This window comes from Purpureocillium takamizusanense, chromosome 4 (assembly GCF_022605165.1).
Source record: "Purpureocillium takamizusanense chromosome 4, complete sequence".
Lineage (NCBI taxonomy): Eukaryota > Fungi > Ascomycota > Sordariomycetes > Hypocreales > Ophiocordycipitaceae > Purpureocillium > Purpureocillium takamizusanense.
The window spans coordinates 3,079,763-3,094,299 of record NC_063071.1 but is presented as its reverse complement, the minus strand read 5'-3'; the positions used below and the strand labels follow the sequence as shown (position 1 = coordinate 3,094,299).

General features: G+C 53.0%; 3 protein-coding genes across 3 annotated transcripts; 2 read left to right on the top strand and 1 right to left on the bottom strand.

The window, feature by feature from the left end:
• The first annotated feature begins 142 nt into the window (after positions 1-142).
• On the top strand, positions 143-1,816 carry JDV02_005592 (uncharacterized protein). The gene is made up of 4 exons (XM_047986905.1): positions 143-634; positions 701-1,077; positions 1,173-1,237; positions 1,308-1,816. The coding sequence occupies exons 2-4, from the start codon at positions 740-742 to the stop codon at positions 1,568-1,570; spliced, it is 666 nt and encodes a 221-aa protein (XP_047842889.1). The 5' UTR covers positions 143-634; positions 701-739; the 3' UTR covers positions 1,571-1,816.
• A 257-nt stretch (positions 1,817-2,073) lies between these two features.
• JDV02_005591 (uncharacterized protein) lies at positions 2,074-2,451 on the bottom strand (the record flags this gene model as incomplete). The annotated part of the gene is made up of 1 exon (XM_047986904.1): positions 2,074-2,451. One exon carries the CDS (start codon positions 2,449-2,451, stop codon positions 2,074-2,076), a length of 378 nt encoding a protein of 125 aa, XP_047842888.1.
• A 1,572-nt stretch (positions 2,452-4,023) lies between these two features.
• JDV02_005590 (Type I Iterative PKS) lies at positions 4,024-12,037 on the top strand (the record flags this gene model as incomplete). Its single annotated transcript, XM_047986903.1, has 6 exons — positions 4,024-4,233; positions 4,290-4,703; positions 4,755-5,345; positions 5,513-10,882; positions 10,948-11,946; positions 12,032-12,037. 6 exons carry the CDS (start codon positions 4,024-4,026, stop codon positions 12,035-12,037), a joined length of 7,590 nt encoding a protein of 2,529 aa, XP_047842887.1.
• Positions 12,038-14,537: the final 2,500 nt, after the last annotated feature.

The following is a 14,537-nucleotide window of genomic DNA, read 5'->3' as shown; positions in this document are numbered from 1 at the left end:
CCCTAACCCTAACCCTAACCCTAACCCTAACCCTAACCCTAACCCTAACCCTAACCCTAACCCTAACCCTAACCCTAACCCTAACCCTAACCCTAACCCTAACCCTAACCCTAACCCTAACCCTAACCCTAACCCTAACCCTAAGCAGCCGTGCCAAACGGCCTCAACTATGCTCTAAGCGCTGGTGAAAACCGCGGTTCACGTTGTTATTGGTGGAGGTCTCTCCTTGCGACCGCTCTCTTCTTCGATTTGTTGCCCATCCAAGCCGCGAGTTTCTCCCAGTCTCACAACAATCTTCGTCGACGCCCTTCAACGGCCGCACGGTTCCCGCTTCGAATGAGCAATCATAGACTCGCCAGCGCCGCCCGTGCTCCACCCTGATAGAATCAGCGACGGCTATGTGGCCTTTCTTGCTACGGCAGCGGTGTTTACGTCCCTCTCCGCAATATGCGTCTTTCTTCGCGTCCTCCAGAGGCGTCTGATTGACCATTTGTGGTGGGACGACTGGTTCATTTTCGGCTCGCTCTTCTTCGCCGTCGGCGTTTTGATAACCACCGTTCTTGTTGCGACCGTAGGCGGTGCCGGCTATCACATTACTACTTATACCCAGACCCAGTTGGAGACATACATCAAGGCAAGTCCTCATTCTAGAACGCGACCGCCGCGACCGCCGCGACCGCCTGCTGAGCTAGTTGTCCAGATTTGTCTCACCAACAACGTCATATACAACCTGGGCATCATGCTGTCCAAGCTTTCTATCCTGTGCTTTTATCACCGAATATTTTCCATCGACAATACGGTTAAACGTTTCATGAAGGCTGTCGGCCTGGTCGTCATCGCAAACTGCGTCGCAGCCATGGGCGGCCTCATCTTCGCCAACTCGCCGGTCGAGGGCCAGTGGAACCTCTCCATCACCTCGACGACCATCAACAACAAGGCATTCTGGGTGACCATCGGAATAGTGAACCTTGTTCTCGACATGGTCGTTCTGGCAATACCGCAGTCCAGGGTGTGGAAACTTCAACTGTCGAGGCAGCGGAAGCTTGGTGTTTCGTTCGTGTTTTTGCTAGGCGGATTGTAAGTCACCCTCTCCTGCCCTGTCTGCCTGGATTCCATTCCAGTGTCCTATATCTTCATGCATCCTTTTGCCACCACGTATTGACAGCGTGCAGTGTCTGCATCGCGACAACTATTCGAGTCATCTACATGGCGAGGATCGATGTTTCTGATATTACGTGTAAGTCTGTCTCACAACAGCAAAATTGTGCGGTGCTCCCATTCAACACGGGGCTTAACACATCTATCAGACCAGTTCACTATTCCCGGCATCTGGACCTGCGTGGAGATGAATGGGTCCATCATCTGTGCCTGCCTCCCAGCCGTCTACAGCCTGTTCAAGGTGAAGACGCGCAGGGACAGCCGGTCCGAGAGCAAAAGCCAAGCATCTGTGGCGCACGCTCCTGGGTCCCCTGAGAGCGAGAGAAACAAGTACCTCAACCTAGACACCACACCACAAGCACACGAGAGGTACTACGTCCAGGGTGCAGGCCTCCAGCGTGGGAAGCTCTGACGATACCGTTCCGCTGGGTCCGATTCGCGTTGAGAGAGGCTACGAAGTGATCCGATAGGCCCCACCCCGAATGCTTGTGCGAGACCAACTGTATGTACGAGGTGCTAAATGATACTTGTTGAAGTAATACAAAATCAGCAATCAATAACTTCGCCAGGCCACATTTACTGTCAGGTATAGATTGCGATTTACGGAACTGTACAAATCGAGGGTCGGGGCCTGCAGCTCCTCCGCTGCATCCAAAACTAAACACACGCGGCAGCTAACATGCATGCCTGGCCGCAATAGTTGTGGTGCTAACAGCGGAATGTGGAGCAAGCGGAATAACTGCTTCAATCCATCACCCCCTAGAGTCCAGTCAGCACGGAGGAGAGGGCGGAATCGGCAGATGATTGTGTCAGGGCCAGGCCAGGGGTACCTTTCTGCCACCCAGACACTCACCACATCATGACGCAACTTGAGTTTCGGCTAATCACTGTATGTTGTCCCTACACTTGCCAAGTTTAGGCCAGCTCTGCGACCATGTCCTTGATGGCCGATGCGATGGCTGCCACCTCGCTGCCCCGACTCGGAATGCCATGCCCGGCGCTGTGCCTGACGACCCGACGGCTTTTCTTCCCACACATGAGTAGCAACTGCTCGGCTTCGCCTGGGTGCTCAACATCTCCGTCGTCCCAAGCATGCACGCTGGGGATCTGGATGACAGTCTTGACATCTATGGCCTGCATGAAGCGCGTTGTGCCACCTTGAAGCTCTTGCCAGTCGGCGGGCAGCGTGCCCGAGAGGAAGACGAGGCTCTTGACGGGGGCCTGCCCCAGTTGGCCGGGCCGAAGAAGCATCGTGGCGGCGAGCGCCGCGCCGAGCGAGAAACCAATGACCATATCGAATGGGCCGTGTTCGCCAACATAGCTGGCAAGGTCGTTAACGGCGCTAAGAGCACTCGACGCCGTGCCGTCCATGTAAGAGAAACACGGTTGATGGCCCCCAAATGCTTCCTTGATGCCCGGTGCTGGCGGCCATGGGTATGCCCCTTCGATGAAGTCGAACTCGTAGCCCTCGCCGAGTAGATAACGCAAAGCTGCTTTAGAATGAATGACCCCTTGTAAGCCGAACCTCCACTTGGATGTCTTGCACAAGCAAATGTGTGGTATGGACGGCTTACACGTCTGGCTCTCGAGAATCTGCAGGTCCCCTGTCAGTCACAGCTTTTATAAAACCCAATGCTCCTCCAAAAATTGAACAGAGGACAGCAACCCCTGTGTTGAATGTTGGGTGGGGGGTTACATCACTGTTGGTTCCAATTCCGTGTAAGCATAGAACCTTGAGTTTGCCTTGCTGGGGAGGCATTTTGGGATGCATCGCAATCCTCATTGTCCGCTTCGTGTTTGTTGAACGTAAATTGCTGCTGCTCCGGCTGATTTATGTTGTATTGGCCTTGGCTCCTGACTCTTGTGAGCCTCTCATGGTGACCTCACCCCTGCCTGCGTTGCTCCAAGCCGCTGTTGGGGCCACATTGAAGCATGCATGACGCAGCAGCGACCAGACTGTTGCACAAGTGCGTGTTCGTTGCCTGGTTGTACTCGGAGGCGAGGAATCGAGGACCAGCAGTCATCAGACAGCGGGACTGGACGGAGCCACAGGAGACTCGACAACAGGCCGCCTTGTTGGTAGCTGCGCAGAGTTGCAGAACATGGTTACAGCATGAACGCGGAGGGCGTATCAAGTGACCCCGCCCCCACACTTGAAGAAGCAGGTCGGCTCGCTGATGACAGGAGATGCAGGTCATTTCCAACCGCGCCAAGTTGACCGTCAGATCCGCCAAGCTCTTGACATCTCATTGTGCTGCAGAAGCGCCCGTCGACGCCTGGAATGTTGGTGGCTGACCAGTATGGTGTCGATGTCTGATCAGGCACTGTCGGCCTGTGGTGTCGCGCCATCCCCCGTCGTTTCACGGAAAAGGCAAAGCTGCTAGCGAAACGAGATTGGCTTACTTGCCGTTCAAACCACAGGGCAAGCGTGCGACGATGGATCGCAGCAAGGCTGCCTAATAACAAGGCTGATGCCGTGCATGATAGGTTGGTCGTTTCGTTGTCATGCATTGCTATTTCTGGACCCGGTACATGTTTCGGCTCATAACGGTAAAGGTTGGCCCCCAGCGGATATCTTGTTCCGAGTCATCAATATGAAGTCAAGACGCCGGAAATTCCCAGTTGGGCCCCAGTATTTCCCCTGGAAGACAACTGAGTCCTTCATGGCATCTTCGTATCAACCCCGTGCTTGTGGTATCATTTCAAGATAACTCATACCCAATCTTTTGAACCAATTTAAATGTCGTGCTCCAGGCTGCAAGCGGTCAACCTGTGAGATTCATATCCACACTGTAATCGCATCACACCGCACATGTAATCGGGAGACCCGACTTTCCCTGCGAGAGGGCCGCCATTGGTTCAAAAATGAAGGTGAATCAGTCTGAGACCTACCAGGATGGCGATATTGAGTCCGTCGCCATCGTTGGTCTCGCATTTGAGTTCCCTCAAGAGGCGACAACGGAGGATGCTTTCTGGCAGATGCTATGTGAAGGAAGGTCGGCCAGCACAGAATTTCCGGGTAGTCGATTAAACATCGATGCCTTCTATCACCCAGACAAGGATAGACCAAGCTCGGTGAGTAATTGGCTCTTTGGAAGAAATTGTGCCTGATTCTAAACGCCACACTCAAGTTTCCAGTCCGTAGCGGTCATTTTGTCAAAGAAGACCTAGCAGCATTTGACGCGCCATTCTTCTCCATCACCGCTGCTGAAGCAGCATGTATGGATCCTCAACACAGACGAATGCTAGAGACGGCGTATCATGCGCTGGAAGATGCAGGAATACCCATCAACCAGTGCTCTGGCACCGACACTGCGGTATACACCGGATGTTTCACCAACGATTACCTCAATATCATGCAACAAGACCACCAAGCGGAGCAGAGGCATGGCGCCATGGGTGTTGCGCCATCCATGTTGGCCAACCGGTTAAGCTGGTTCTTTGACTTCAAAGGAACGTCTATGAACCTCGACTCGGCCTGCTCAAGCAGCCTGGTTGCTCTTCACCTCGCGTGTCAAGACCTGCGAGCAAGGAACGCGTCCATGGTAGGTCACATTTCCGCATGATGAGTTGATATGATGTTGAGACCATCGCAGGCGCTGGTTGGTGGCGCCAATCTGGTATATCATCCCAACTTCATGAAACTCATGTCCGACTTCAATTTTTTGTCCACAGACAGTAGGTGCTGGATCTTCGATGAGCGAGGCAATGGCTACGCACGCGGCGAGGGCACAGCCGTTCTGGTCATCAAGCGATTGACAGACGCACTGCGAGACGGGGACACCATCCGTGCCGTCATTCGAAATACAGGCTCAAACCAGGATGGAAGGACACCTGGAATCACCCAGCCCAGCATGGAGTCTCAAATTCGCCTCATTGAGAAGACGTACGAGTCGGCTCGCGTCGACATGGCACCAACGCAGTTCTTTGAGGCCCATGGCACTGGAACTCCAGTTGGTGACCCTATCGAGGCACAAGCCATCGGAACTGCGTTCTCGGCACATCGCAGCGTTCTGAGCCCGCTGTATATCGGCTCTGTCAAGGCAAACATAGGCCACCTTGGAGGATGCAGCGGGCTGGCAGGCGTTATCAAGACCATTCTTGTCCTAGAGAACGGTGTCATCCCTCCGATCGCGGGGTTCCAATTGCTCAACGATCGAATAAACGCAGACAAACTGCGCCTGCGGGTGAGACTTTCCTTCTCCTCAACATAAGTCATGACAAACAACAGCGCTGACGCCTTCTAGTTCCCAAAAGAAGCCGTGCCGTGGCCGCCATGTGTCGTCCGGCGAGCATGCGTCAGTATATCAAAGTCCTCCAAGAGTCAATCGTTTGATGTGCTAACAATATCAAGATTAACTCTTTCGGATTCGGCGGTACAAACGCTGTAGCAATCCTCGATGATGCATATCACTTCATGAAACTGAGAGGCCTTCACGGCTTTCATCGTTCGCGAGCCACGCCTCGATTCAATGATGGTGTCAGCCTCTCGATTGGACCATCAACGAGCTTGGGCACCCTGCTCAATGGCTATCACACTCCCGAAGAGGAAGTGCCTCGCACAAAGCTACTCATCTGGTCTTGCCCTGATCAGGATGGGGCACACCGGCTGTCGAACGCCTACAAAAGTTTCCTCGGGAAGATCGATTCATCCAAGCTCAATGATCTAGCCTACACCTTGGCGGCCCGAAGAAGCCAGTTCCCCTGGAGGAGCTTTGCTGTTGCAGACTCTGACAGGATGCTGCTCAGCCAGGGACAGTCTGCTAGTCCCATAGCCCCTCCTGTCAGGGCAGTAAATGACGCACGCGTCGGCTTTGTGTTCACCGGGCAAGGAGCCCACTACCTTGGCATGGGGCGTACACTTCTCGACTTTCCGGAATTTCGACAAAGTATCGACAAGTCCGACGCCTATCTCAGAAAGCTTGGCTGCTCCTGGTCCCTTACCGAGGTCATCGACGGTACGAATGATCTGACCCCAATAGACAGAGCCGAACTGAGCCAACCGGCCACAACCTGTCTCCAAATCGCTCTGCTGGACCTGCTTGCCAGCTTCGGGGTCCGGCCCTCAGTGGTTCTGGGCCACTCGTCCGGTGAGATTGCAGCAGCCTATGCTGCCGGCGCCTTGTCGCGTTCCTCTGCTATCAAGGTGGCGTACCATCGCGGGGTTCTTTCCTCTGGTCTAGCATCAAAGTGGAATCGCAGTCTGGCAATGACGGCGGTCGGGCTCTCCAGGGATCATATCCGTCCGTATCTCGACCGGCTCCAGAGCGAACATGGTTCAACACATGTGGCCATCGGCTGCGTAAACAGCCCAAAGAGCGTTACTTTGACGGGAGTTGCTTCTGGACTCGACACGCTGGAGCAATGGCTGTGGGCCGATGGCGTCTTTGCCAAAAGGCTTCGTGTACCTATCGCTTACCACTCAGAATTCATGGAAGCGATTGCCGAGACATACGCTACCTTGATTGGAGATTTGCACAGCGGCGTCGAGACAGATCCCGTACCTATGATCTCATCTGTTACAGGGGACTTAGTGACGCCCCAAACACTCACTGCTGCGGGATACTGGGTGCGAAACTTGGTGTCGCCCGTCAACTTTGAGGCAGCCTTTGGCACCCTAATGGCATATGCGAACAGGACGCCCCGCAAACAACTCGGCAAGGCCAAAACGCGCGACCTCAGAATCACTCATGTCATGGAGATCGGGCCTCACAGCGCGCTCCAGGGTCCCATTCGCGAAAACGCGGAGGCCTTCACGGGTCAAACAAAGCCAACATATATCAAGTGTCTTGTGCGAGGCCAAGACTCGTCCGTGGCACTGCTCTCCGCGGTGGGCGTTCTGTGCTGCGCCGGGTGTGCTGTGGATATTCTTCGAGTTAATGGACAGGACAAGGACACGCCGAGGCTTGCACCTCGAAACATGCCGCGTTACCCCTTCAATCACCAGAACAAGTACTGGCTAGAGAGTAGACTAAGTTCCAACCTTAGATTCCCGGAAGTGGCGCGCCACGACTTACTCGGAGTGCGCAGCCTCGACTGGAACCCGCAGGTGGCACAGTGGCGCAATGTGATGCGGTTGGAGGAATTGCCATGGTTGCACGACCACACGATTGCCGGGGAGATTGTGTTTCCCGCTGCTGGATATGTGGTCATGGCCATTGAGAGTCTCAAACAGCTCACCAGTGCCAATGGCGAGCCGTCACTTCGCGGGGCTCACCTCAAAGACGTTGCCTTCCTACGTCCGATACGCTTCAGCCAGGGGCTCAATCAGATCGAAACGCAGTTAACTCTGTCTACCACACAACAGCGCTCGGATAAAGATGCGGCCCCATGGTCGCAGTTCCGCATATTCGCCCTCGACAACGGGAGCTACCTGGAATGCTGTCGTGGTTTCATCCGAGCTGTGGTCGATGCCGACGATTGCAACTGCGTTGCCTGGCTTGGGCCTTGGAGCTCTCAGAACTGGTTGAACCGTATCCCTGGGGCCTGCTCAGATGCAGAGTCAGATCCCTACAGCATGCCTGGGGAGACCGAAGTTCGTTACGGTCCAGCATTCTGCAACTTGGAGCGTATGCGACTGGGATGCCAAGGCGAGGCCATTGCCAATCTTCTGACTGGGACCTGGCAGTTAAATCAGGCCAAAACATCATCCAAGGACCTCTACGGCGTCCACCCGGCAGCGATAGATGGCCTCACACAATTGGTTGTGCCAGCGCTGTCCAAGCTATGCAATGGCCTGCCCACCATGGTTCCAACCTACGTCAATGGGATATGGGTAGACTGCGACTGTCAAGAGTTGCGAGATGGCACGATATCCGTCCAAAGTCAGAGTACGCTCCGCGGTCGTCGGGAAGCTTCCGCAAGCATTGTCGGCGTCGCAAGTGACGCCGATACGCCAGTCATCTACCTCGATGGACTCGAGACCACATTCATCAATTCTAGTAACGAAACTAAACACCAGCAGCAGCTGAAACCACGGACCCTATGCACTCAGTTGTCCTGGAAGAGTGACATCGATTTACTGAGTCGCGAGCAAATAACACTCCAGTGCACGCGCGACAGACCAGCGCAAGATGAAGATGCAGTTGAGACGTACAAGTCCATGGTACTTACCATTATGGCTTTTATTGAAGAAGCTGTGGAATTTATTGACAAGCAGTCTCCGGCCCTCGCACTTGAGCGGCATCTGCAGGCATTTGTAGGCTGGATGAGGTCCCAGCACCGACTGCTTCGGAGCGGGCGCATCCTGGTCGACTTGGATTCCGTGAATAGGCTCCTCGGTGATGCCGATGCTCGGCACCAACTTGTTCTTCAAGTAGAGAGTCAGGGTATCGGCGGGCGTTTCTTCATGACCATCGGGCGTAACCTCATCAAAATTCTCCGCGGCGAAGTCGACGCACTTCAGCTCATCTACCACGACTCCCTGGCGGATCGATATTACGAACAGATGCTGGCAAACGACCATCATGCCCATCCCACCTCGGTTTACGTGGACTTGCTTTCCTTCAAAAACCCCTCCATGAAGATCCTTGAGGTCGGTGCCGGGACAGGTGGGCAGACCCTACGCCTGTTGGAGAAGATGAGCAGCGGCGGAGTGAAGCAATGGAGGCAATACGATTATACCGACATCTCCCCTTCGTTTTTTAGTCAGGCACGCCTCAAGTTCCAGGATTATTCTGCAAAAATGAACTTCAAGGTCTGCGACATCTCCAAGGATCCGGCGACCCAATCCTTTGAGACGGGAACCTATGACCTTGTCGTCGCTTCGCATGTCCTGCACGCCACGGATTACTTGGACCAATCCTTGGGCAACATTCGAAAGCTTCTCAAACCTGGCGGAAAGCTACTGCTATTCGAGACGACTTTACCAGAGGCCATCATTGCATTTGCCTTTGGGTTGCTCAAGGGTTGGTGGAGCCCCCTGGACCACGAAGCCCGATCTGAGCATAGCCCATGTTTGTCTGTCGAGCAATGGGACCATAGACTGAAGGGAACGGGGTTTACCGGTGTCGACCTGGAGATTCCGGGGCAAGAACTGATTGAGACAAGATACAGCAGCATTATTGTCTCCACAGCCGTTGACCTTGACAGGGCCTCAATGTGCGTCATGCAGCAGCTTCATTTGGTCGTGGACGAGCGTTCGGAGGTCCAAAAGACGATTTCCGAACTTGTTCAAAGAGGTTCTGGCAAGAAATTCAAGTCATGCAACACTTTGACGCTTGCGCAGCACCTAAGGATGCAACCAGAAGCTGACCACAGCATCGTTATTTGTCTACTCGAAGTGGATGAGGTTTTCCTTGACGGCATATCTGAAAGAGATTATGTCGAGCTGCAATCGATCCTTCTGAGAGAGAAGAGCATTCTTTGGCTCTGCAGAAATCCTGCATTGGAAGGGACAGAGCCGCGCCATGGTCTGGCAGACGGCTTGGGTCGAGTGTTGATGTCGGAAGACTCGACTCGCAAGTTTGTCACCCAATCTCTCGATGGTTGGGATAGAAACCCGGTTCAAATTTCCGAGCTTGTTTGCGACCTTGCGAATCGAATTGGGAAGAGTTCCGTCGAAGATTTGGAAACAAAGTACATCACGTCAAATGGCTGTGTTCAAATCAGCCGCGTCCTCGGACACGCCACCATGGACACAGTCGTCTCGGATGCAGTCCAACCACGTACCAGGAGAGAATTGAAAATCGGGTCTATCGATGCTGCTCTTACACTTGGCATGACAACTCCTGGTCATGCCGACACGCTGGAGTGGGTTGAGTGTGATGAGCTGCGGCTTCACGATGGCTTGACTTTGGAAGAGGATGAAGTCGTGGTCAACGTCAAAGCCATTGGGCTCAGTGAGGAGCGATCCGTCACAGGAACGAGCGAGGCAAACAAACAAAGCTTGGCCATTGAGTGCGCAGGCATCGTGCATTCGGATGGGGCCACCTCTGGTTTCAAGCCGGGGGACCGCGTCTGCCTCATAACTCCGTCAGCGGCCTCCTCGATTATGCGAGTCAAAGCCATGGCCGTATCAGCGATACCATCGAACTTGTCCTTCATCGAGGCAGCATCAATCGCGAGCGCAACTTGGACCGCCTATCATGCCCTTGTCAATGTCGCCCGGATCCAGGAAGGCGAGTCAGTTCTCGTCCATGAGGCTGCAACTGCTACAGGTCAAGCAACACTCCAACTCGCGAAGAAACTAGGTGCTGAAGTGTACGTCACGGCTGCCTCCTCAATAGAACGGGAACTCTTATGCAATAACCTGAATATTGGGCACAAGGCCATATTGTCGCTTTCTGGAGGTTCATGTTTATCGAGAAGGGTGGCCCAGGTTACGAGAGGCTCGGGTGTCGACGTGGTGATCGGGCCTTTGACAAAGGGAGGAGACGATGCCAACTTTGCGAACTGCCTTGCGCCATTTGGCCGACTTGTTGACATTTCCATGGAGCGAACTCGATCTTCGCCAGCGATTTTGCCTCGCAGCAATAACCAAGAAACCCCAACTAACCTATCACGGCTATCCGTGGACATGGTTGACCTGCTTCGACGAAAGCCACGGTTGGCTTATGCTGCATTTCAACAGGCCATGAGGCGGGCATTTGATGACGAGCTCTATGCACCGTCGCCCCTGTACATCTTTGCTGCCAATGAACCGGACGAAGCATTCCGACAAGCCGACAGCCCTGGTGCGGCAGGCAAGACGGTCATGGTCCTTGACTCAGACAGCATCGTGAGGGTAGGAAATGCGCAGAAGCCCCATGTCTTGTTGTTATGTATAGTACTGACCTTGACTCTCTCTAGGCAAATGTCAAAACGAGACCACGGTGCAAGTTCGCTGATAATGCGACATATGTCATCGCTGGGGGCTTAGGCGGACTCGGCAGAAGCATTGCAAGATGGATGGCCTGTCGCGGAGCCAAAAACCTCGTTCTCCTTTCTCGCTCCGGTGTGAAAACTGCAGCGGCAGAGGCTCTGGTCAGTCAGCTTAACGCCCAGGGTGTCCGCGTGGAAGCGCCATGTGTCGACATTGGCTGCCTCAGCGATCTCCAAAGCGTCCTCCGCAACCTGCAGGATTTGAACATGCCACCCATTCGAGGCTGCATTCAAGCAGCAGTGGTGCTGAGAGATAACCTCTTTCCAAACATGACCTACGAAGACTGGACTATCAGTACAGGAGCCAAGGTAACGGGGTCATGGAATCTTCACGCAGCCCTCCCCGACGATCTGGACTTCTTCGTTTTGCTGTCTTCACTCAACGGCATCGTCGGGGGTCGGGCTCAGGCCAACTACGGGGCCGGAAACACATTCAAGGACGCCCTGGCGCAGCACCGGCTCAGCAAAGGCCAAAAGGCAGTGTCTCTCGACCTTGGACTGATGGTAGCTGAGGGCATCGTCGCTGAGAATGCAAGCCTGCTCGCGGCAATGCGGCGAATCGGACACCTGATGGACATCCACCAAGATGAACTGCTCGCCCTGTTGGACTATTACTGCGATCCTAGCGTCCCAATACTGGACCCATCCGACGCCCAAGTCCTCGTGGGGATCGAGATGCCCGACGCAGTGCTGGCCAAGGGCGTTGATTTGCACCACGCGATTCACCGCCCCATGTTTCGGCACCTTTTTCAAATGGGCCAGATAGAGGACACAGTGCCAACAAGGCAAGAAGATCAGGCTGCAGTCATTGACCGCGCGTCACTCCTAGCCGCAGCAGAAAACCAAGACGCGGCCGCGGCCTTGGTGAGTGCCTGGTTCGTCGCGAAGCTGGCCCAGGTGCTGGGTATTTCTGAGGACGACATCGACGTAGGAAAGCCTGTTCATTCCTACGGCGTTGACTCACTCGTGGCTATTGACTTGAAAAATTGGTTTTTGTGGGAGCTTTGTGCAGAAGTAGAGGTCTTTGCCGTCTTGGGCAATATGACTCTACATCAGCTTGCTCAACATGTGGCAGGGAAGAGCAAGCACACTCATTTTATAGCGCAGGAGTGAACTTGGGCACCCATCCATTTATGCATATAGTATTACTTACGGAGCTACTCAATGCCTTTTCTATTCATAGATTTAGCAACCTGTAAAACCTCAAACTCCTATACGCCAATCCAGTGGCTTCGAGGTAGCGCGATGCCACGCCGTCCGTGCTACGAATGGATGCGGAAGATGGCATCAAGGGTGTTTGAAGAGCGGCTGCGAGGGATGATCGCCCGCAGGTCACTGCCCGGACGAGTTACAGCAGATTCTATGGCGGCAATGATCCCAACTGGCAAGAATTGCGAGACGTTATCGTCGAAGCGGCAGAGGCAGCCACCAGATCTTGCCATTACAGTCCGACCATGCAAAATCATGCGCCACTCCTCGTGACGCCAGTTATACAGGACGAAGGTACACAACTATGCACCTACTATCCGCAATTCAGGCGCAAATCCCACAGCGATCATCGCGACCGCTGGGCTGCAGTAGCAATCAAAGCCATCGCGGGCTGCGGCAGGGGGCAGCTTGTATACTATGCGCGGCGTCGGTGAATAGGGATATACGTGTGAGTGAATAATAGTTCTCAAAATAAAACACATACGAGGCGAAGTACTTGAATTTTAGCCTGTAAAAAAATAACAAACTGCGTTCCCCGGGTGACCTCCTTCCTCAAGTTACAAAATGCGTCATCGAGCAGCGTCTAGTCGCAGCGAAGACCAGACTAGATAGCGGCCGTACTGCTGGACGTCACATCAGCTGCATAGAACCGCATCGTCGCCCGACTCCCTCAGGTCCCACATGCAATAGTTGCCCGTTGCCGTGCACTATATCGCGCAACCCTTAGCGATGAGTGCGATACGCGGTTGAATTAGGTGCACTTACTGGGGAATAGTCGGCGCAGTCGAGTTCCCTCATGGTCACGCCATCGAAGGCAGGGTAAGCGACCTCGCACTTTCCATAGCACGAATCCTCCGTTTTGCATTTCTTTAGTTCGTCCTGCGCGTTAGTACTCTCATCAGTCTCCGGATTGATATCTACTTACGCCGGAAACCAAGCCGTTGCCGTCAGCGAGGACCGCTTCCCCAAATGCCAATAGCAGTGCGATCAAACGGCCGTTCATAGTTGCTGGAGCGGGTCTTCGCGGAGTTCGATGTTTCTTGTAGTATGCTAGCGAGTAGAATTTTGCGATGGAACAGAAGTTTGTCGACAAAGTAGAGAATGAGTGCTTTATAAGTTTCAAGAGTGATATATAACTCGAGAGCTAAAGGACCTAGGTATCTAAAGTATCGAGGCCTATTACGACCGGGCATTGATAATGATATAGTATCTTACTTAACGAGATAAAGTAATGACCGCCTTAAAAAGTAAATAGTCTAGAGCCCGGACTATACGTTATGATTCTTATCGAGCCTTAAATCCTAACCTTATCTTAGTATCTATGGTATCGGCACTTTACTTAAACCCTCGTCGCTTAAATAATGTAATGATGCTATATATATATAGCGCATTTAGTATCGAGTCATAGCTCCTGCTAAAGAATTATCGTAAGTTATCATATATCTTAATTAAATAGGTTACGTCAGTATATATCGCGGCTGTTCGCTAGGGTTACTAGGCGGCCCCTATAACCCAGGCTAAGAAAATTTGCACGTCCGTTTACGAATGTATTATGACACGTTCGATTTCTTTATATATGGCATTTACTAATGTCATAAAAGCGCACTGGCGCTCCCATTACTTCTGGCTATGGTTAAAGATTATAAAGTAACTATTTTCTAACGATAGTCGTTATCTCGGACTATTCTGCGACCTGGGAATGCCTCCATATCAGCACATATAGACTTTAGTAGTCTAAGTCTATCAGATATGTAAGCCGTGGCGTGAAACTCGCTCTATGATAGCTGTGATACGATTACACACCTAGCCTTATAAGCAAGTAGATGAAACGGGCGACGGGCGACCTCACATCTGGCTATCATAGCTCTCTGCATTATGATTGTGTCGCCTCCCTTCCGACTCTCATGGCGGCCGTGACCCCGGCCTACCGCATTCATGGCGCGTAGGCTCCTGCCTTCATAAGCTGGTTGCCAGTCTTACGAGTCGGCATATGCACAGATTGGATTGCAGTGGCACTTGATAGGAGCTTAATGTGCCAACTCTACTGATACGAAGACGTAAGCATTTTAAGACAACTTCATGTCTCCCTTAACAAATAAGAAACAATCATGCCGGAACAAGGCCTAGAATCATAGTGTAGCAGCCAAATTCAGAAATGGCTATCTAGGCATCAATCTCAGGAGGCGATGCGGCCTCTATGTACTAATGAGAGCTTATATGCCTAGATCGGACGAGGAACTCCTTAGCCAGAGGCGCAAATCCCGTTCTGACGAAGCTTCTCAGCAAGTACGGCGTGTATATTATGAGTG

Bases quoted from the DNA above. Each gene is read 5' to 3' on its own strand.
- JDV02_005592 (XM_047986905.1), top strand. From the start codon at position 740: ATGCTGTCCAAGCTTTCTATCCTGTGCTTTTATCACCGAATATTTTCC. The intron at 1,078-1,172 runs GTAAGTCACCCT...GACAGCGTGCAG, and splicing joins GTGTTTTTGCTAGGCGGATT to TGTCTGCATCGCGACAACTA. The intron at 1,238-1,307 runs GTAAGTCTGTCT...CACATCTATCAG, and splicing joins CGATGTTTCTGATATTACGT to ACCAGTTCACTATTCCCGGC.